The sequence below is a fragment of the Phalacrocorax carbo genome, chromosome 1, assembly GCF_963921805.1.
Source record: "Phalacrocorax carbo chromosome 1, bPhaCar2.1, whole genome shotgun sequence".
Classification (NCBI taxonomy): domain Eukaryota; kingdom Metazoa; phylum Chordata; class Aves; order Suliformes; family Phalacrocoracidae; genus Phalacrocorax; species Phalacrocorax carbo.
In genome coordinates, this window is record NC_087513.1 from 58,793,656 (window position 1) to 58,816,287 (window position 22,632).

The window sequence follows — 22,632 nt, forward strand, 5'->3', positions numbered from 1 at the left end:
TTTTTGTGGACAGCAAACATGGCTGCATGTTTGCACCTCTCTTCTCCCCCCCAGGGTCCTCCCCTCCCCTCCCCACACCAGCACTGACAGAGCATGCATATCTTCAAGGAAGGCTCATGACTTTGCTCCTTTAATGTGCAATAAAAAAAGGCAGTTCTCCCACACTCAACAAGAAATCCCACGAGCAGGAGCCCCTGTATTGGTGCCCTCCTCCCTGGCTGCCTTTCACAACTGGGCAGTGTGTGCAGTTTCCTCAGAAGGGGGTTTCTCCCCACGTGCAGAGGAGCTCCCGGCTGCTGCAGGGCTGCTTTGCTGGCATGAGATGACCGATGTCTCGCTTCACCTCTGTGCTCACCAGCTGAACAAGCTACCCCAGCAACAGGATGTTCTCGCTGGTATAGTAGTGCCTATGTAAGGGCCTCCTGCTTTAGGGAACGCAGCTCTTTGTCCCCAGCACACACTGCTACCCGGAGGGAGTCTATAGCATTGGCCTGATCGGAGGTTCAGAGAGTCTCCCCGCACCACGGCACGATTTAGCGGAAGGCATCAGGGGAAGTGAGAGAGGGAGGTGGGATTGCATTGGGGAAAGAGGGGAGAAAAGAATAATGATGGGAGAATTAAATTAACTGCAAAGAGTTTGCTGAAGGCACATCCTACCCCATAGCAGACAGCCCTGTCAGGCTGGGGTACCGCTTGCAGCTCGAGGCCTGTGTGCAGCCAAGGGCTTTGGTAACTGGCTGTCATGCAACGGAAACATTTGGGTTGTGGGCAGGATTCTGGATAAACTGATGGGGAGGGGGAGGAAAGGAAGAGAAGTGGTTGTGGGTGGGAAGGTGTTGCATACCACAAGCACTTGTGCAAGAGAGACTAGAGCAACAGGGCACCTCCACCATTAGTGTTCCTCCACCGCCTGTAATGCTCTGCATCCCCAGGCTTTCCAGACTAACGGTGGCAGGCAGCAGGCTGGAGATCTGTTCTAGGGGGCAAGGAAAGAGGCAGGCAGGAATGACTTCAGCAGCAGAGTGCAACCTCTCCGGTTTCTTGGGCAAGATCTCTGACTGCTTCACTGGAGAGGGGGATGGGGAGCTGCTTCTACTCTGCCTACACTGTACCAAAAAAAAAAAAAAAAGCCCACTGAACTCCCACATTCTCTAGCAGCTTTGAAAACCCCTTTCACAAGTCTATTGTGTGACATCCCTAAACACAACAAAGATTATCTGAAACCTGAAAGCAGCTTAAAAATAAAAACAACTCAAAGGGAAAACAGGAAGAGAGTGGAGGAAGGGGACAGAGTCCTTCCCCTGCTGGCCCCTGGTCGGAGGCAAGCAAAACAGCACACACAGCCTCTTGCTCCACAGCACACCAGTCCATAGCATTCACAAGGCAAACATAGCATCATCTTCCTTTCCTTGCTTCCGATGGTGGCTGGCAGCAGGAGGGGAGACGGATGTCCCTGCTGAGGAGCTGGACAAAGTGGGTAGCTGGTCCGCAACTTTTGCTCGCTCTTCCAGAAACTTGTCAAACTCTGGGGCAAGAGAAGAGCAGAGCATTAGCAAGGAGGGAGGTTTCTGGAAGAGTCAAGGTTGGCTGACAATTCTTACCTTCACTGGTGACACCTTTTGCATCCTCTGACTCTCCCTAGGGAAGGAAGAGAAGGGCATGGTTAGAAGCCAGGTAGACAAAGGCACCTCCACAGCTGTGATTCTTTGTCTGCAGGGAGGGAGACAGGATAGTGCTCCTCACACTTCTGCAGTACCGACATATTAGAGTGGCCCTGAGCCTCAGCTCATTAGCTAAGCCTCCCGGAAGGCTAATTAAACTGGTGTGGTATCCCAAACCCTGTGTCCTTGGCTTTTCCTCCCCTGCTCCCTCCGAGCAGCCTGTGCCACACATTCAGCAGAGCCAGCACTGTTGGACACTGCCTAAAATCCAGCCCTGCAGACAACTCTGGCAGGACTGCTGGCTCCTGGAAAGCTGCCCCTCACTTACCACATCAGTGGAGAGCCACTTTTCTATGTCTTCCATGAAATTGGCTTGGGGAACTGGCACCTGGGACAGAAGGAAAGAGAGTAGTGAGGCCAAGAAAAGAGAGGATGTTCCAGGAAGCCTACTCTGCAAGAAGAAAGGCCAACCCAAAAGCTAACCCTCTTGCTCCACCGTTCAGTCAGCTCAGGCCCTTCCAAATCCAGCCTGTGCCACTGCAAAGCTCTCCCAGCTACCAATACCACCGCTCACCTGCTTCCTCTGCCCCATCCACACCCAGACACTCATCATTTCCAGGCTACGTGCCATTAAAAGCATCTGGGGTTTGGTGGTTGGCTTTGGGGTATTAGGACTGGACCAGGCTTTCCATTTTGGTGAGGACTCACTAGGTAGAAGTTGGCTGCTTGTGTCAGGCAGCGAGAGAACAAGAAACATGCTTTTTCCACACCTCCTCCCTTCTACAACCCAGTGATAGTCCGATGTCAAAGTCGGTGATGCTGAAGATATCAGACATGCCAAGTTTAGCACCACATCAAGGGGGAAGGCACCTGCCAAGAAGTGATTCCCTGGTAGGATCATGGAGCACAGCAGGATCTGACATCACATCAAACCACAGAAACAGACCCATCAAAGAGGAAGTCTTCTACAATTAAAGGAAATTTTACTTCCTGTAGGGACAAGGATAGCTCACTTTATGCAGCAAAGAGACACCTTCCTCGTGGGCAGAGATAACCCTGAAGGAAACCAAGTCTGATTCAAAACCCCAGATCCTTTTCTCCAGTCACAAGCTCCTGAACAAAGCTGAGCAAGAAGCAGCCCTTGCTATAGGCTCCACAAGCATAAGCGTGAGAGAGTATTTATGGGAACTCATTTATTAGTCTCCTAATACGTATAGTTCCCTTGCTCTCAGGAAAACAGCAAGATGAAGAAAAAGAGCAATGCCTTCTTACCAAGGACAGGCAGATTTCCCCAAACCAGGGAGCAAGTGCAGGTAGTTACCACAGCTGGCAGATGGATGAATGACAATGGAAGAGGATGTGTCAAATTAGGGAAGTGTCGAAGCGAACTGGCTTTGTCTACCCAGAGAGGAACTCTTTGGGGTAAAGTGCATTCAAGCCAACAGGACAGCATGTGAGGAGACTTCCTAGAGCAGACATCAGTCTGGAGAGTGCCCATTTCAGGAAGACAGGCTAACAAGCTTCAGACCTGGGAGTGTGTCAAAGCCTCAGTGTGCCTGAGGGGATGTAATTCCAGGAATGCCTACTACCAAAAGACCAAATTCAACAGCCTGAAGGCTCAAATGCTTTAGCTAGAGGAGGCCTTGAACAGGGTAAAACATGTGTTATCCTCCAAATGGGGCAGCTTGTGCTGAGCAGGAGAGGCTGCAGGGGGAATGAATGGCGGCAGCCTTCCTCATGATGCCACCAGTGACTGCCTCTTCCCCAGACACCCGCCCCTAAACAGGCCATCCTCTAGCTCAAGAGTGGCACATGCTCATGCTCTCTTTGCCTCAGAACTCCTAGGACTTTTTGCTACAGACATGTTGTCTTGAGGAAGGGCTGACACTCTGCCTGCTTCCTTCCCAACCCTGGTCTCCACTACTGGCCCAGACCAGGGTTGTACCATTCTAGTTTGCAGTCTCTGCTGATGTCTGCTGCGCTTCCTCATGTGCTGTGTCAGCGCCACCTCTAGTTTTGCAGCCCCAGCCTCCTTTCTCCCTGCTGGCACTCCATGATCTCACCATGCCTTGCCGCATCATCCACTTAGTCAGTTGGCCTCCATCACTAGAGGTACTGGACTCCCCCTGGTCGAGAGAGAGTCTGCACTGAAAGCCGCTGTTGCAGAGGGTGAGGGAGAGGGGAGGCAGTGGGTTTAGAGTGGGGAAAAGAACACACTAGTACTGGTGGCCTACTTCTCTGATGGCAGAGAGAAGGCAATTGGACTTGGAAACTTGCTAAAGAGGAATAAAACATACATTCCCAGGTGCAAACTTCCCTGGAGATAGAAGAAGGCCATCTTGTTCCTGACTGAGTCAATCCCAGACTTTCCACAGTTCCCCACCTCGGGGCTTCAAGAATGAGGTATATAGCCCAGGTAGGAAATGGAGGTTGGTGGAGACTGGGACTTATCATCAGTCATGTTAAACAGTTGACTTTTTCCAAATAGACAGCATATTTATTGCACTGATGAGCAAGGAGGATACTCTCATTCCTGGGGATGCACTAAAAGCTCTGTGGCCACTTACCGTTCCTGTGTTCTGCTGCCGGGCATCCAGGGCTCCAGCGAGTCCTTTGGAGGCTTGGGGATCTTCGTACTTTACCCTGAAAGCATGAAGTTAGATAACACACAGCCTGATGAGCCTGAGAGGGAAGAGCAAGAACTCCTACATATATATTCAGTGCCTCTGACTGCACAACTTTTCATCTCGTCAATCTGCTCGCAAGAGCTTCTAGCAATGTGCGCAAACCCCCTGATAAAGGTGTAGTCCACCACAAAACAGACTAATCTACTCACTACAGCATCACTGTGGGATACCACAGGACATCCCTGGCACATGATGGGAGGATGACAAGGCATCATATAAAAACAACCATCCAACAGACTAAAACACAGACTTAGAGAGCTAGGTGCATCAACCATGACATTAATTTTCTCTGGGGTTGACTACAGAAGAGAGATAACTAACACAGACTGACCAGAAGATTACAGCTACTTTAGAAAGGATTTGAGCAACAAGCCCCTACACACCCACCTACCTTCACACACACAAACACAGCTCAGAAACATTTCTTTAACTGATACCACTCCAGAACTGATGGTGGCAGAGACTCACTGGTCTATGCTACATCAGAGATGAGACTGGATGATCAGAAGAGCCTAGTGTTGCTTCAGGGTCTCCAAATGCACTATTACAGCAACCTCTTTCCACACACAGACATATGTCACCCATAATCTCCCTCATCCCATTTCTGTGTCCCCTCTAGGATGCTACCATACATGCTAATACACACGTCACCATTTGATCCATGCAGAGTGGGGAAAAAAGTCCGCCCATGGTGGGAGAATGAAACCTCTCCCAGAAACTCTCCGCAAGTCTCCTCTCCAGCTGCTCCCAGGCCCCTTTTCGCAGATCCAGCAGACCATCAAGTGGAGCTGTTTTTGTTGGGGGCCAGGGGCTTGGGCCACTGGCGCTCAAACTTCTCAAAGAAGTGCTCATCAGTGAAGGGGCCGCTGTGGACAATGGCATCAAGGATGAAGTACAACGCTGCTATCATGCCACTGATGAGGAAGAACGGCAGGAAAGGCTTGAGGTGTTTCAAGCATTGCTTCGCCGAGACACACATTAAGCATGGGGGGGGGTCAGGAACAAACCCCAGTGGCCCTGCCTGTGTCTCCTGCCAGCACGTCCTGTCCGGGAGTAGCAGGGCAACAGGTCTTCTCAGACGGAGGGAGACACTGAGAGCAGAAGCTCGTGAGTGAAATGTGATGCCTGAGCCAGTGAGAGTAGAGGCTACCTGGCAGGAGTGCAAGTGCAGGCAGATGGAGGGCAGTGAGGAATAAATAGATGATGTCTGGTAACTTGTGCAGAGATCACAAGCCTCAGTCTGTTAAGGATTGCGCCACAGCTGAGAGGATATATTCCACCCCTGCCCAGATCTCCCACAGCCTCCAGTACTGAGCACATACCAATGGCTCGGGTTTCAGCCTCAGACTGGGTGCAGTTGGCACCACTGTTTTTGTCATGGACTGCCTCTGCCCTCACACAGCACATCCCCCAGTAAAAATGGTGGGGAAACCCATGGGCAAAACACATGAAGTTGTGTGTAGGCCACGGGTTTCCCCACCACTTTTGCCAGCTGCAGTCTGAGGCAGAGGAATGAAAGGAGACATCCTTAAGAGACCTTAACTTGCTACTGCTCAGCTGCAGAGCAAGGCACTCCAGTGGATAGAGATCAGGAGCACAGGTCTTTGAGGGCTGGAGGCAGACATGTGGCCGTGGGCTCTACTGCTTGTTAGCTGATGGAGAGCAGTGGATGACTCTAACAGGCAAAGCAACATGAGATCAGCCACAGTCTCTCAAGCCAAAGGGATCCAGTCAGCACAGCTCTTGTCAGCTCCTCCCAGAAGAAGGATTCAGGTATCCATTATTTGCAGTAGAGAAAAGATCTCTTCGGTTCACCCAGTACTATGGAGACCCAACTCTTATTGCTTTACATGAGGAGGTCTCAAACATACTATGGAGGAAGAAACATCAGTCCGACTCACCAACAGGAAAGCTGAAGCACAGAGCAGTGCCCTGCCTTGCAAGCCACAACTGACTGCATCCTTCCTGCACTCCAGTTCAATACTCTGTCCATTAGGCTGCATTGATATTTAGCAGTTCCCAAATTCAACATCAGCCAAGTCAGGGCACATGAGTTCAGAGACAGACATGAAAACTCAGCCAGTCCCACTGCACACCTTCCTCTCCAGACACTGAGTCTCCCCAGCACATGCGGCACCGCCGGCCCTACATGCAGAGACCACTTCCTTTTCCCCATGCCCAGGAGGACACTGTGAAGGGGAGACAAGAGCAACAGGAAGAAGGACTGGGAAAACATAGGCCATCCCAGAAACACTGTGCATCAGAAGAGTGCATTTCTATTGCATCCTACTGTCTACCAGTGATAGTGGAGAACCCCCACCCCCCCACCCCCTTGGATACAAGGTGTGTTAGTGTGAATCTAAGGAGTGTTGTATATTATTAAGTTAGCGTGAATATAGACTCTTTCCTTTTTGATTAGGCATTGTTAATAGTTAATCTAAGATTAGGGCCAAGATGTCTTGGCCATCAGCTCACCCATTTAATTAATGACAAGCATTTTTTTTAGAAGAAAAATGAGTGACAGGTGCTAAGAGAAAATAAATATAAGTTGTTTCTATGTAACAGGAGTTAGGATGCCCCGTCCGTCAAGATCACCAAAGACCCCTGAAGAAAGAAAAGCATGCAGGGAAGAAACCAAAGCGGAGCAAAGAAGAATAACTCAGTGCCAATTACATAACTTATGTAGATTAGAATGAATATGTATGAGATAAGTGGAACATGTATGGCCATTACTGTATAAATACGATAAGGTAGCTGGCTTTGGTGCGCTTGAGTTGTGGGAAACCACCAAGCACCCAGGCTTGTGCAACCCTGAAATAAATTTGCAGTGTCTCTCCTGAGTGTGTGATTATTGGCTCATTGCACACCAGGCGACGAATCCCCTTTTCGGACAGCCCCAGGAACTGCTGCTGGCTGGGGACACAGCCCCAGTTGCCCTGAGCCCTCCCCCCTTGCAAGAAGGCAGGACAGGGCAGAATGGGCTGCTACACTCACTCTCTGCGCTGCTCAGCCAGCGAGCTGCCGCGGGTCAGGGCAAACATGTCAAACTCCTCTTCCAGCTTGCCAGAGGTGTCAAGGGAGTGCAGCCCCGCGCTCACACTGCTTGAGCCCAGGTCTGTGGGAGAGAGAGCAGGGTGAGCAGGCAGCACAGAGCGGTAAACAGAGGCTCATAGGCTTGGAGTTTCTAGGTGGAAAGCTAGCATCAGAACAGGCTAAACTGCTCTAGGCCCTCTCATCCATCCTGCCCCTCAGCTGCAGCAGTCTATGTGTGTGTGCAGTGTCACGGGTAAGTAACAGAAGCAGTTTCTTTGCCTGCTCAGCAGATATTTTTAGCTCAGTCTCAGGCAGCAGCAGCATCAACTTATTGCACTGATGCTGAAGGCTCGATGTTCTTGGCCATTTAAGACAACTCAGAGGGAATTGCTCCATAACCTGTGGAAGAGGATAACCTGTGCTTCTGGGCAAGTACCTCTGAGAGAGATGAGTGGATATTCATGACTCAGGTGTCACCTGAAAAACCCTGAATTGAAAAATATCTCCACTGTCTTGTCTGTAAAACCAATTTTGCCAGTTTTCTGTAGCTGCACCCAAGCTGTACTGAACGTGCTCACAGCCAGCGAGAGCTTCAGGCAGTGCTGTGTAGGTTGTTGGTATGTCCTGAAGACCCCTCAGGACTTCTCAGGCTTTCTGAGTAGACAACTTGTCAAATCCTTGTTCCTGAGCCCAAGATGCTCACGGCTTCTTTTGCAGCACAGCTCAGCTGCTTTTCTTCTCCCTGACCTCAGTGGTCAGCCTGACACCACAGAGCAAGAGAGGCAACTGCACTGCTGCTAGGCATTGGAGAGGGAGCAACTTTCTCCCCTGCCCTGCTGGAAGGCCCAGTCCGTAGCCATAGCCTAATGCTGAGGTCCTTCTTAAGTCATGCCCACCTCCTGCACAACATGAGGTGTATATGTTGAGACATATACTTGTGTGCCTTGGGGCATACACAAGTTTCTGCATGAGTTTACTAGTTGACAATACACCCTATTTCTCTAGGTTTCTTTATGCATGTGACTAAATAATTCTGGGAGGTGATTCAAGAGCATGAAAGGATTCTCAGAACAGCACAGGAGAAGGACTGAGGGGAAAACTGCGTGGCAACATACTCATTCCAGCCAGCTGAGAGGAAAGGTTGTTGGTGACTTCAGGCTGTCTCACTGCAGAAGGAGTACTGGGTCCCAGGTCAATCAAGCTGTTCTCTGCCTCATTTGGTGCCTTTGGAGAGAAAAAAAAAAAAGATGGTGGAGATTTTCTGATGCCCGGATGCCCTGACCCTTCAGTCCTAGCCCATTAACACTGAAGAGGGAAGCCCTTCTGTACCCATCAGTTGTGAGGCCTGTCCTTGTGAGAAGGGGACAGTGACCAGTGGGTTGGCTGGGAATAGAGTCCCAGGGCAGAATACACCTTGGTAGCCAGCCTCCCAGCTCTGCTGGATGTAAGTATGGTAGGTGCTTCTTCAGAGACCAGGCCAGTGCTCAGAGGACAGAGGGAGGGTCATATGGGAATTGGTCCTCTCAGTGTTCAATACTGGAAAATCAAAACTGCTGCTGGTCTGCTCGTGCTCTTTGGGTGAGAGGAAGGCTCCCACCGGCAGGGAAGGAGAGGCTAGCAGTGGGAACTGGAGTATCCTGCACACCAGCGTGGCCTGATGCATCTGGGCTGGGAGAGCAAAACCTGCAGCTTGTAAGCGGGGCTGGCTGAAACTCTCCAACTCAGCAGGACACAGCAGGGCCTGCAGGATGCAAATCAGGCTGCACAGAGGGGGAGTTGCTCTGAGTTACCTTAACAGGCTGTCCTGTCCGAAGACGCTCAAACCTGCAAGAATGATGACAGGATGCATTTCAGTGGTATGTGCTTATTCACCCACAGCCCAAGATATTTTTTATCAGGCTTGGCACAGTCTGTCCTCTCCTACATACTAGGAAAGGAGGGCCATGGCTCAGGGCCCGGTTCCCCCTCAAGACTGAAGACATCACAACAAGGCCGACAGAGTTGATGTCTCCTGAGAGGTGGTGTGAGGAAGCTTCTTGTGATCCTGCAGAGCTACTTCTAACCAAAATGTTCAAACCCAGCTCTCCATAAAGACACAGGGACTAAATTCTCCAGACTTTATCCTATCTTATGAGATGGGTTTGATGAAATGGAAGGAAAAACAAGGGGTGCTGACCCCACATAGGCAAGTCCCTTCTGTCCCTGTCTGCCTCAGAACTAGAAAACCAGTTCTTTCCATCCAGCTTCCTCCTTCTTCTTCTGGGTTATGCCACAGGGATGTCTTTATATTCCATCAGTAGCTTACACAGCAGCTTTGAAGGGGCAGCAATAAATCAGCAAAAGCTGAGAACTGTCCTTGTTCTCAGAGATGGATGATATAGACTGATACATCCTGGGCATTATACTCATGGGCAGATGAAAAGGGTGGGACAGAAGGCCTTCAAGGAGCAGTAAACTCTTGTGGAAGAGCAGGGCAGAGAGGGAGGAGAGAGGTACCTTTCATGGCGCAGAAACACATTGTTGAGGTTGTCATTGATGAGGAGTAACTCCTCGGTGAGTTGCTCGTGGAGGATACGGGGAATCAGCTCCAGCACACGCTGCTGCATGGCTCTGCATGTCCGATTCAGCTCCTGCTCACAGCATGGGGAAGTTACCACAAAGGTCAGGCTAAGGCTGAGCACTCATAGATTTGGAAGTCTGACTGGGACAGGCTCCAGAGGCTACCGGCTCTGTCAGCAAGGGTTGATGGGCAACAGATATTGGTGTGAGAGGTAAACTGAGTCTGAACTTTACAGACAATAACTGTATGCCTCTTGCGTAACACATCATCCAGAAAGAAAGGCCCTCAGGGACTGCAAGTCCTTGTGTGAGATGATTCCAGCCTCAATAGTACAACTTCCCCTGGCTGTTGAAACTCCACCTTCCCTTTGTCTCCCTCACCCCATCACTCCTTGATAAGCCCCACACTAAACTCACCAGCACAATTGTTCTCCATGCCTGGCATGCATAATGTCTCAGTCCATCAAGGCATTGCTAAATTGAGCTGTGTGTGCCAGCCCTCTGCCCCACCAGCGTTCCTTACTTGCAGCAGCTCCAGGTCGGAAGGCTCGGCCTGAGATGGCACCAGCTCTGTCAACATCTCTGACATGACCTTCATGTTCCCATTCACCACTTCCAGCTCACTGCGCAGCTTCCCGATCTGCAAAAGGGAGGGGAAGTAACTGCTTGACCTGGGAAGACTGGGGAGACAGCTGAGATAGCTCTGAATGGCGATGCACCGCATGTGTGTGTATGTTCGCAGAGCTGAAGGGAATGACCACTAAGGAGCTCATTTGTCACTCCTTGGTTCAGCTCTTGGGAGCTTCCAGCAGCAGAAGGAAGCTCCATTACTTACCATCAAGGTCACTTGCTGGTAACAGATGCCAGGCCCTCACCCAGGACCTCTGGCCACTAGCCTTGATTTTTAATAGCCAGCATGGGCTGCTGTTATGATTCAAATCTCTCCCCAGCTAGCAGCTCCTGTGTGGCAGCCACTCAAAACATTTAATTTCCAAAGCAGCATAAGAGGGGAAAAAAGTGAATTCCCATTCAAAAGGCAAGCCTGGGATAAGCGTACAATTGAAGCTTTATCCCTGTGGTTTCATAAGCTGCTAATGAGCCTCCTGAGAACAGTTTCTAGCCTCTGTTCTGCAAGGGGATGCAACCTACTGACAGCTGGAGGTTTGGTGCTGAACATGGTGCCATATGAGGTCAGGGTGAGGAAGCAGAAGAAACAATGGTGAAACAAGAGGGAAAGCCCTGGCCTTTGGAAACCACATAGCCAGACAGGGTTGATTCATATAAAGTCAGCAGTGAGGCAAGATAAACAAAGATGATAAGGAGGCATCTACTGAGCAAGCTTTTGTTGTACTGTACTATAAAGACGTCGCTCAAAACCTCTGTGTCTCAGTACCCTAGTTACCAATAACCAGATCTTCCCTCTACTTGCAAGCAGCTCTGCCTTAGGAAAACACGACCACTCTGTGTTAGTGGTATACCAGCTCATCATTGTGACCAATGCTCTCAAGGGACTATGCTTTGGAGGAACAGCTCCTTGAGGACAGAGGCTGGGGAAGGACGAGGACAGCAGTCCCAGAACAGTGTTTGTGAAACATCCCCCAAATGCAGGGAGAATCATCAGCAGCATGGGGCTCGTGTCCGACTCACCTGTTCTGGTGTGGGTGTGATGGGCGCGTTGCTGGATGTGCCTCTCCCGGTGGGCAGGGTAACAGGGTGGAGGATGGATTCTATCTGCTGAGGGGAGTTGACCGCAGGTGAGTTCTGTCCGGACTGGGAGTCGGAGCTATACACAGTCTACAGACAGAGGTGGGAAAAGTGGCAGAGAGAGGTGTTAGACACTCACAGCTGACAGGGCACTGCAATTAGGAGAGGAATGTTGATGGCAACCTGCCATCTGCTTGAAATGGCTCTTTCAGCAAAGAGGCTGTCCTGGAGCTTCTCACTCCCCAAAAGCCCTCAAAATGCATGCCAGAGTTCCTGAAGACCCTTCATAGCTCCAGAATGGCAGCTGCCCAACACCCTTCTCTTCAGTAATGCTCCCGTACCCTCTGTGGCGTGTGGATGGGTGACAGCATGTCCAGATCAGTCATGGGGAACTCCAGGCCCTTCCGTCTCAGGTCTTCATAGACAGCAACGACACCAGTTAAGTCTGGTGAGCTGCGGAAGGCGTCTGCCCAGGACTGGGGAGAAGGAGACAGTACAGCCCATCATTATTTACAGTAGTCTTCTGTACAAATACCTTTAGACAAACTCTCTCTGAACTGGAGCAGATGCTTAGCTTCTTGGCTCACCTGGATGAGGGTCAGCACCTTGTCATGCACTATGGCAGGTGGATTGTTCTTTGGCAGGATTGTTCTCACCAGGACACCTTCTACAAAGTCCTGGCTGGACACAAGGACATGGAAGCGATGGCCGCAGTTTTTGACGCATGTCTCCAGGACCTTCAAAGGCAATGAAGCATTAGCTACAGCCTTCTCTGCCTACGTGTGTTCGCCTTGTTGGCTTTAGCTACCCGTGTCTTTTCAGCTAGGTACTCAGCTTTACAGCAGGATATCACAGAGTTAAGAGCCCTGACCACTCACCGTCAAAGCCAGCATAACTTCATGGAAGTTCTTATTCCCTACAATTCTCTTCTTAATGGCTCGGAATGCATCTTTGGGCCTGCAGGAGAAATCAGGTGAAGGAAGACCATCAGAAGGCTCAGACCCATCTACAGAGGGGCAAAGCAAAACAGGCACTGCCTCTGGATGACTCATATGCAGCAGGTGACCTTCCCCACCATGTTTTCAGGGTGGCTTGAAGAAATGACTGGTAAAGCAGCTTCTGCAAGAGGAGCGGGGTCCTGCTAATGAGCGCTGTTACTGAAATTGGAGGCCTCTGTGCTGATGTCTGCAACAATTCAAGGTGTACAGGACATAACAGAGGCAGCAGTAAAAGCAGAGCTAGAAATGTACTACTCGTGGGTAGAGCAAAATCCCACGGCAGAGAGACTGAAGTGGAGGAGGACACAAAAAAGCTTGGCATGGGTTAGAAGCAGGAAGCAGAGTGAGCTGCGGGATCCCTGTGTTGCTCAGAGAGAAGCTGTTTAACATTTCCCTGGAGGAAAGGAGGCTAAAAAGCAGCAGGGGAGATACAGTGGCAAAATCTTGCCTATATTGCAGGTGGGCAAGAGAGCAGCAGCATAGCAGGGTCTCCCTAACCATTTTCAAAGGGGAGAAGCACTGTGGTCTCAGCCTACTGTGGTCTTCTTAGCAAGCACAAATGAACCAACATGCTCTGGCAGAGCCCAGGAAGAGAGGCTGGGCTGGAAGAGCTGCAGTGCTGGAGGAGAAGAGCGGGGTGGAGACACTGAGGCAATGAGGAGGGCAGGAGTGTATCGGCCCGTGGGGCAGCATGGCTGCAATGGATGGGCATTAGCAGGGCAATGGGAGAGCCCGCCATGCCGGGAGGGTACAGCTGTGTTATCAGGCACCCAGAACTGAAACACCAAGTGGCCACAGCTCAGGACTGAGAACTGTGGGCAGAGACAGTTGTATTTGCACCATGGGGATGGCATGGAAAAGAAGTGGTGACAGATCTGTGAGTGGAGATGTTTGACTTTGTTTTCATACAACTGTGAAGCTGAGAACTGGGCTTGCTAATCCTCTGTCAGCATCACTGTGGGGTAGGACAGCAGGAGCGAAGCCTACATTTTTGGTTCTGTGTAGCACCTTCTTTTTTACATGCTGCTCTTGACATCTCCACTGTGAGAAGGAGCAGTCCCCCTCGAATTTACTGGCAAATCCTCAGGTCCAGAGGTAACAAGTCTGGCAGATTTCTGAACATCTCCCCACAGGGAGAGGGAGAAAAGGGCTCCCCCACCCACTTTGCGTATGACTGAGTGACTGTACATGAAAATACCTGAGAAGCGAACCCCAGCAGGATGTGCACAGCCAGAGGACTGAATAACAGCCTGAGATTTTCCTCTCTCCTCAGTCACCAGACAGCAGATTTTTACACTCCCAGAGGAGACAAAGATGAGTATGAAGGAGGAATAACCTCCTTCACATATGGAAGCAACCAATAACATGAGAAGAGAGAAAGAGAAGTATGAAGGAGGAATAAACGAAAGTGCAAGAATTGCAAATATGCCTTTGGGAGACAGGAGGCAGCCTGACTTGAATTGAGGTTTCTCTGGGGACCCCAAAGGTCTGTTTGAATGGCTCCCAGTGCTCACAAGATTACAGGGAAGCATCTAACAGATGGTCTGACAGCTTTATTGTGTCTCTAGGTCTCCTAGCAGGGTCTCATCTAAGGGACTGTTGGGAAGCCTAGCTTATTACCTCCCACTAGTGTATGCTACCACTGCAGTCTAGGGATGTAGTGTTACAGGGTGTGCTGCGACCTGCTGCTGGATGTATACCCTTGCCAGCTCCCTTACCCTTCTTCAGTCTCATTAATGATGTCGCAGATCTCCATGTTGAGAGCCCAGTCCTCGCTCCGCAGGGACCCATCAGTAGCTCTCTCTGGAAAACAGAAACCAAGACACAGCAAGGCTAAGAGCAGCCCTGGTACTCTCATGGGCTGTTCAGCTGTCAGAACACCCCAGAGCCCAGCCACCTCCTCCCTGCCTTCCACCACAACACGCAAGGAGGTGAGTCTGTCTGCAGAGTCCAGGCCACCAAGTGCTCCCCGCTAGGTGTCACCACCGCAAAGCACATAGCTGGTCGGCGCTGGGGCGGGCGGTTGCTCAACTTTGTCCATGCCAATCATGCTACAAACATACAAACACACACCGTGTGATCTCTGGTGTCCTGCACGTGGAGGGAGGGGGCTCAGCATGACTTCAGCTCCGCAGCTGGAGGAATGGGGGCTTATTTGATTTGTTGCTGCAGGGCCAGAAACCCTGAGTTTGGTCTGCTCACACTGACATGGCTGTAATGTCAATGGCACCACTCCTGGTTTGCACCAAATTAAGGAGACAAAAGAATCAACCCCCTTCTTTTAACATGGCTCCTACAAAAACAACAAGCAAACATAAACAGCCAAAGCAGGGCTCTCTTCTTTAACATTTACATCTCTCCCCTGAGCTTCTGGCCTCTGAGGAGTATGGACATAAGTGGAGTGCAGGCTGAAGTTGAAGCAATATTGTTTCAGCTTTGATTGTGTCCCCTTTAATTAGGAATTCCTCAGTCAGCCTTGATGTTATTCAAGGCAGAGATTTGGGAAACGGAGCAGCTATTACTGAGAGCACCAGTGTCTCCACCCTATAATCAGCCACGTCTTGGTCCTAGCCACTGACTGATTGATGCCTTCAGGGACACCACCAGCAGAGAACTGCCAGTGGGGTAGGCAAGACCCAGGCACTCTCCAGATCACGGGGAAAGACAGAGACGCAGCAGATGGCCAGCAAAGGACAAGAACCATCCTCCTCAGCTCTCCCGTCCTTTTAAAAAGCCTGACTTAGCTTTGGGACAAGAGAATTAAAACTGGCCAGACCGGTTTAGCACCTACAGGTGTTCTTCAGGAGAGCTCAGACCCAACAAGGTACTTAGAGAAGTGCCTGCATTTTCAAAACTGCCGTCCCTGCAAAATCTGGAGCTGGCCCTTGCTGCTGTGGGTCCTCTATGCCTTTGTAGAGGCCGTTCCTCTGCAAAGCTGCCTTTTTATGCTTTTGACCCAGCAGCTAATGATCCCTCTGTGGGAATGAAATGAAATGTCCATTCACGCAGGAATGGGATAGGGCTATAACACGCGAAAAAGGAAGTTTTAAACTCCTGCCTGGGTAAGCACATCCACCATGTATTGGGATGTCCCGTTTTTAAGGGTGAGACAGAGAGCTCTTCACAGCACTGTCCAATTCGGCCTCTTACGTATGTGTCCCTCCCACAGATTACACACCACAGCGTGAAGCTACCTATCTGCATCTTATTGCAAACGAGCCACCACCTTTCCTATTGACTGCAAAATGTATTGATTACACTGTAATTACACTGATTACATTGTGGCCATAGCCAGATGGAAGAGGGCAAACAAGGGAAGAAGAGTGGCAGAACATTCTTGATGCTCTTCCACCTTTCTGAAGGTCTGCCTACTACTGTAATATCCTGAAGGCCCCTCGATTCAGGTCAGGATTTTGTCACTTTGAGTATTAATTTTATATAGGAATCCTGGTCCTTTGCAGATCTAAGCTTCCTCAGTGAGGCACAGGAGGTAGCATTGCATTGGTTGATGTGGTGGAGAGTAATACAACGAGGGCCGTGGGCTACAGCGGAGCATGTCAGGTGCACCATGGTATATACCAATGGATGGGTGAAGCTGTGGTAATACACGGGGGAAAATGTTTTTCGTCAGGGCTCCTTTGCGATCAGGACTCAGTACAGTAGCAGAGCTCCAGGTTCCCTCCTGTGATATGACATGGCCAGCCTTGCCAGCAGACAGATTGCAGCTCAGGTCGGTGTGATGGATTTGGCACATGTGGTCACAAAGCCACCCTTTACTTGTGCTCTCCTCCGGCATGCTGAGGGGCACCTCCTGCTCATGACACACTTTGGTTTGAACCCCAGCCTAGCCAGAAGTTTCTCTGTACTGTTTGCTGCCTCTGGCAATGAAGAACACAACTCAGTCACACGGGTTGCTGTACTGAAAGGAAGTCCACATCCACCCTTCTCACCCCTGAAGAAAAACGCCACACATGGAAGGAAAAAAACCACAACTCGGGAACAGGGCTGAGCCTGCTGGGAAGCTCTGAGCTACAGAAGAAACCAAGGATGAAATGAAAACGGCCTTTAACCATCAAGTCTTTGCCATTCAAAAGACTCCCCAACCCTCCTCATCCTCATTTTCACTGTATAGAAACGTGAACTGAATCTGCAAACACTCTTCCCTTGCTTCCCTATGCTTGGTGCCACGCAGCAACCTGCTCCCCCGCCCACCCCCCTCCTCCAAACGTACCAATCCTGCCAAGGTCAGGCAGCAGGTTTGCTTTCCAGAAAGGAATGCAAACTGTGCGTGCTCCTTCATCTGGCTGGCCACTTACGGGGAAAAGGGGCTTCCTCAGAAGTGACACACACCGCCCTGCTGTTACCCCACAGCGCTGTGGCCATCCTGCTACTGTCACCCCAGTTCACACGCTGGTCAATGCAGAGCTGCAGGGAAGCAGCAAACCTGCCATAAATGCAACGTAGGCTTAAAAAAATACAAAGCTGGATTTGCTAATTGCTTTGCTAATACAAAGCAAGTATCAGGGCATATGGAAAATGTGACCATGAGGCATTTCCAAGGACAAAGCGCTTGAATTTACCCAGTACAGATTAGGGCCTGGCCTAGCTGGCCTTGGGAGAGGCCAGCTAATGCCCTTTTAATCCTCCTTGCTTGCTCCCAAACACTAAGGAACTGTCCAAGACTAGTAAGATATGTTGGAGTTTTCTCTGAAATCCCGAACTTTACCCTTTTACTAAAGCCTGCAGAGGGGAAGAAAACAAAGTCTATTCATTTGTCACATGAAGGATCAGGGTGGCTGGCCCCATTTCACGAGCCGTAATTAGCACATGAGCTGTCTGCTGCTCACGAAATCTGAGCCCAGGATGGCTGGGGACAGCGACAAGTCCCTAAAAACAACGAGCACAGGAGGCAGGGCACGGCTGCCTGCCCAGCGCTGCGCCTCGCAGGGCTCATCAGGCAGCTCCTACTGCTGTGTGCTAATGAGCTGAGCCTGACCTGCCCATGGAGAATTTCGCCACGGTGGAGGTTATCGGCGAATATATGAATGCCATCTCCCTCCAAGCCCGAAACCAACTGGTTGTTGAACATGCAGCAGGCCCTTCACAGGGCCGCTTCAAAGCCATACTGTTTTGGCAGCCAGTCCAGCTTTCTGGGTGTGTCACCACTGGGGTTTGCCCGATTCCAGTCTGCTGCCTCACAAATTGCTCAGATCAACTGAGAACCACTGAGTACTGTGGTACGGGTTGAACCAGAGCATCGACTCTTTTCCGGCCTGGCATCTGATGTGCTCCTGATGACTGCAGCTAGGTTATAAAAGTTATCTGGAATCATCAGATAAGAAAGAACTCTGAGCTCGGTATAACTGACACAACAGAGCTGTACATTGCTTTGTGCCATGAGTAAATTCCACAGCTTTGCTTCTTTTCAACTTTATTGTCTCTGCCCTTGTGGCTGGGGAGAGCCCACTGCAGGGCTGGCAATCCCAACCAGCCGTCCCTGCAGCAGCACGCTGGCAGCACAGTCAGTAGCACGGGGATGTACGGGAGCTGGGGACAGCAGATACTGCGCAGGCTCCTGTCCCCTTTGCTCCCAGTCACAGATCTGAAGCATCCCCAACCAGCCAGGCGCCATTCAGAAACCCTTCGCCCATGACATGCTCTGCCATAGATCGTCAGAGACTGTGTGCTCCTCCTCCAAGTCAGGCCCTTAATCACCGTTCCCTACAGTGCTCAGTCTCGCTGGCTTTAAATTCTTAAGCAAAGCCATCAAGCACCTTCTCACCCATTTCAACAGGTGTTTGAGGGCCCCAGAATTTCGTTGCAAGAGACAGCATAGGTTCAGCAGAAAGCAACGCAACAGTCCTTTCTCCCAACCTCCCTTCAATTCATAAACCCGCTGGCCCAAATCAGTATCCTGTACAAAGTCTCCTTGCTAAGACTCATGCTTTCACTTCCCTTAAGGAAACTTCAGCACCAGCTCAGTCAGGACTCCACCATTCAGCTGTATGGCTCCTCCAAAGGTGGAGGGGACAGCACGCCTTCTAGAGGGAACAGAGATATGGCTCCAAACCTAATTCAAGGACGGTGATGGACACTGACTTGTGCTGACACGGTGCTGTGGGTCTCTGAACTTCTGTGATCAGCTCAAACTCTTAGGGATCAAATGACTCTCCAGCTACTGCCTTTGCCCCTTCTCCCCCAGACGGAGCGGGCACAGAAGACAAGGCAATGCCTTTCTGAGAAGCACTGCCTTGCAGGGACCCATCTGGCTCCAAGAGGAGAAAGTTACTGACAGCAGCTGATAACTGCTGCCCACCCGATCCCAAGGTCCCCACTCACAGAGGGGTGCAGGGACACCTGCAAGGTGGGAGGCGAATGGCTGTGGGGATTTTTCTGGCATATTGTGTTCCATCTGCCCCTCTTCCTCACCCACGAGCCTCTCTTACCTGCTCCCTCTTTACAGCCTCAGCTTTCCTGGTTCTCATGCTTAAACCAACCCCCAACTATAAAAAAATCCTCTTCATCTCTGTTCTACACCGTTACTTCTCTCCTTTGCCTGACCTCACTCCCTGAAATAACCTGTCTCTGTCCCTTTCAGTATTGCTATAATTACTAGTTATTCCAGACTTCCAGGGTCAGGAGAAAGCATCGGTGGTTTCCTGTCCATTCTTTCACACAAAGCACCTCCCTGAACTTAGATTTTTCATTTTGAAGTTTCTTTTAGCTCCTAGATGGAGGCGCAGTGGATCTCCCTTCTGAGGGGGGAATCCAAACTGCGATGCTTCAGCACTCTGGCAATTTTCCCACTGGTCAGGCGTACTGTGTTTAGGAAAAAAAAAACCCCAAACCACAAACCCAAACAATAAAAACAAATACCAAAAAACCCAAACAAACTAGTCTATATTAATCTTACTCGGGAAGAGACATCATGGTCCAAACACAGGACAGAGGCAACTTCTGTGACTAAATCTCAGGACTGGGAGTAAGAAGCTAGAAAACCTACTCCTCTGCAACTGACTCATTCTGTGACAGATCACTGAGATTATCTAAGCATCGGTTTCCTTGTCAGCAAAATAAATGGGACTTACTAGATTAATATTAATGAGGGAAATTGAGAACATTGCTGCAGTGTGCCACAGATTTTTTTTTTATTCCATAGCCTTCATCTAAAGCTATTTTAGACTTTATAAGCTGTATCAGGCACACATGGCTTTGCCCAAGTAATTTACAAGGATACATTATTAGCTTTCTGCAGACAGCCCAAAGCAGCAGCGCTATGCACGTTTGGTGATCAGGCTCATGGGCTCAACAGGCAGCTGCCGCGGACCTACCAAACAAGTTGGGGTAATTTGTGTTCCCGTCTCAAATTAAACAGGGAAGATAGCATTTCTCCATGTCCCCAGGATGTTGATAGACAATGTTCAAAAGGAGAAAACGTTCGTATTTTCAGCCACCAGCCGTTTCAAGTCCTCCACACTGAGTTCCTTCCTCATATGCTGTAATTCTTCCACCCCTTTGGACTCCCATAACCCCAACCAACCCTGGTCATTAAGATCTCTCTGCTGTCATACCTCTGGTACTAAGGACTCTCAACTCCTGTTTGACAACACCCTTGAAATATTTTTTCCTCTTCTTTGCTGATGGTATGTTGCTTGAAAATCCCTTCTTTAACCAAAGCAAAGCCCAGAGAGAACCCGCTTACAATCCAGCTGCTACACTGAGCAGAAGATCAGGAGAGCAAGAAGTGATCCGTGACATCTGAAGATAACTTCAGATTGCCTCTACCCAAACACAGAAACGCGTCTGACGTGCTCACTGAGGGCATCAAAGAGCATTCATTCTGGGAAGGGCAGGAGATGGCTTCTCCTGGAAAGCGTGATGAAACATGTGATATTCACCTGGGAAGATGTCAAAGATCATCTGGAGGTTTTTGTTACAGAAAACCTTCCCTGGTGATCCTTCCTGCACCTTGCTGTAGCGCGTCTCACCTACCTTGCCCAGCACTGGAGTGTGACTCATTGCAGCGCCCTCTACCCACACCGTTTGGCCACTGCTTTGGGCAGCCTCTAAAATGAGCAGCGCATATAAAAGCATTACCTAAAGCAGCTGCTTTCTCCCTTCCCACCCCAGTCACAGCAGCCTATTCACCCATGCAAGCACACCAAAAACTACGGAATCAGGGACCAGATGTTCACAGCAAAGAGCAAAGATCTGCACAAGTGACAAAAAAGCAACACTAAGCAAGTGCATAAATTTAGAAACGGCTGTTGCATGTGCTGAAGAGTCTAAACAGGCAACATCGACCTTCACATACAACCTGAAGGCACTTGGGTAATACAAAATGGGGTGAAAAAAATCTTTATTCTAAGTATTTTAAGAACTGCACCTTTATTTTGAGACCAGTGTAGATTTGACGGTCTTGTTCTTTCTAATTGTATATCTCTTTAGTCCACTTTCTCAGATTACATCCTTTGCCTTTGTTTGTCTAGTTGACCTGAGCACAGGGACTAAGCGAGACTGTGTGACCATGGGCGTGCAAGGTCACAGAGTGGACGCTACGCTCCTGCTGTTGATCTCACGGCTGGAGCTGGTGTTGAGCCCTGTGAGAAGGCCCGTGGAGCAGGGGAGGTGCTCTCCACAGAGCCAGGGCATGGCCCTGCCAGGCCCTGCTTGTCCCAGAGCTCTGTGCTGGGCAGTTCAGGGTGGGCAGCCACCCCTGGGGTGCCCCCGGGTGTTCGTCCTTCAGGTGGGGAACGCTGATCTGACCAGGTGAGCCGCGGTGCCCCAGGGCCAGGTCGGCCAGAAGCCCCCGTCCCCTGGCAGCCTCCTGTCACCTCAGGGAGACCGCGGCCCCTTCCCGCCCAGAATGTGATAGGCTGCTGCAGCTGGAGCCCAGCCAATCAACATCTCCCGCTGTGCCGCCCCCCCCCCCCCCGGTAGGACCCCGCCCCTCCCGCGAAGCCCCCAAAGAGGTGCGGGCGGGAATGGCCCCGAGCCAATCACAGACCTCGGCTTTGCCGGGGGGCGTGGTTCGGACAACCAGTCTGCGGCCCCTTTAAGAGAGGAAACTTCGCCTCACCACCTCAAGACCCCCTCGCTCCCGGATTGGCTGGCGGGACCGCCGACGGAGTCGCCTCGGGCTGCGCGTCCACTAATTGGTCGGCAATGCCCGTCAGTCAGAGCGGAGGTCTCCCCTGATTGGTCGACGCCCTCTCCGTCCCGCCGTGAAGGCGGGGCCTGCGGCTTCCCGGAGGAAGGGGGTCCGGCAGGCGGGCGGGCGCCCCCGGGGGCACGGGGAGGAGGGAGGGCGGGCGCGGAGGGGCATGGGGGTGCCCTGGCGCGGGTCTTACCGATGCGCTGTCCCACGGGGGAGCTGAAGGGGTTCCCCAGGAGAAAGTCCATCGCCGCCGCCGCCGCGCCGCGATCAGCTGACACCGCTGCCGCCGCCGCTCACGTGACCCGCGCGCCAGGCCGGGGAGGGGCGGGCCCCCGCCAGGGCCCCGCCGTGACGCCAGCGGCCGCCGCCCGGGAGGGGCCCCCCGACCCGACCCGGCCCCGCGGCGGGGCCGAGGCGGTGCCCGGCCGACCCCGCAGCGCCGCTCAAGGCCCTGGAAACGGGGACGCGTTCGTAACCACCTCGAATCGCCGCGTGACGCCGTCACGGCTGACGTCCCGTGTTAACACGCGCACCCCGAGCCCCGCGTAGCGCTCTCACCGTAACGCCGCCAACCTGAAGGGAGCAAAAGCCCCCCGATGGCACCTGCGGCACATACAGGTGGTCCCTCGCCCCGCAGAAAGGTCCCCCACGGGCCAGCGTGGGGGAGCCCCAAACTGACACCCCAACCACAGCCTCTGGGCGACGTTGCGGACAAACGGCACGACGTAAGTCGCCTGCGAACCGCCTGAGTTGAAGGAGTTTAGAATCAGTGTGTTTTGCTGAGAAATACGGAATGCTGGCGCTCATGACAGCTGCAGCAGTGCGTGCCAGTA

The 22,632-nt window shown here is 51.3% G+C and overlaps 1 protein-coding gene across 2 annotated transcripts; it reads right to left on the bottom strand.

Annotated features, from left to right (window-relative positions):
• Window positions 1-102: 102 nt before the first annotated feature.
• TOM1 (target of myb1 membrane trafficking protein) lies at window positions 103-22,193 on the bottom strand. 2 transcript variants are annotated; one of them, XM_064455706.1, is made up of 16 exons: window positions 21,993-22,193; window positions 14,361-14,445; window positions 12,523-12,601; window positions 12,232-12,381; window positions 11,986-12,120; window positions 11,588-11,734; window positions 10,464-10,580; window positions 9,878-10,011; window positions 9,172-9,205; window positions 8,497-8,605; window positions 7,343-7,463; window positions 4,229-4,304; window positions 3,725-3,787; window positions 1,990-2,049; window positions 1,602-1,638; window positions 103-1,525 (listed from the first exon to the last, which is right to left on the bottom strand). In XM_064455706.1, exons 1-16 carry the CDS (start codon window positions 22,042-22,044, stop codon window positions 1,377-1,379), a joined length of 1,548 nt encoding a protein of 515 aa, XP_064311776.1. In that variant the 5' UTR covers window positions 22,045-22,193; the 3' UTR covers window positions 103-1,376. The 2 variants fall into 2 exon arrangements, with proteins under 2 accessions (XP_064311776.1, XP_064311780.1); XM_064455710.1 differs by lacking the exon at window positions 3,725-3,787 and having other exon boundaries at window positions 21,993-22,191.
• Between the last annotated feature and the right edge of the window lie 439 nt (window positions 22,194-22,632).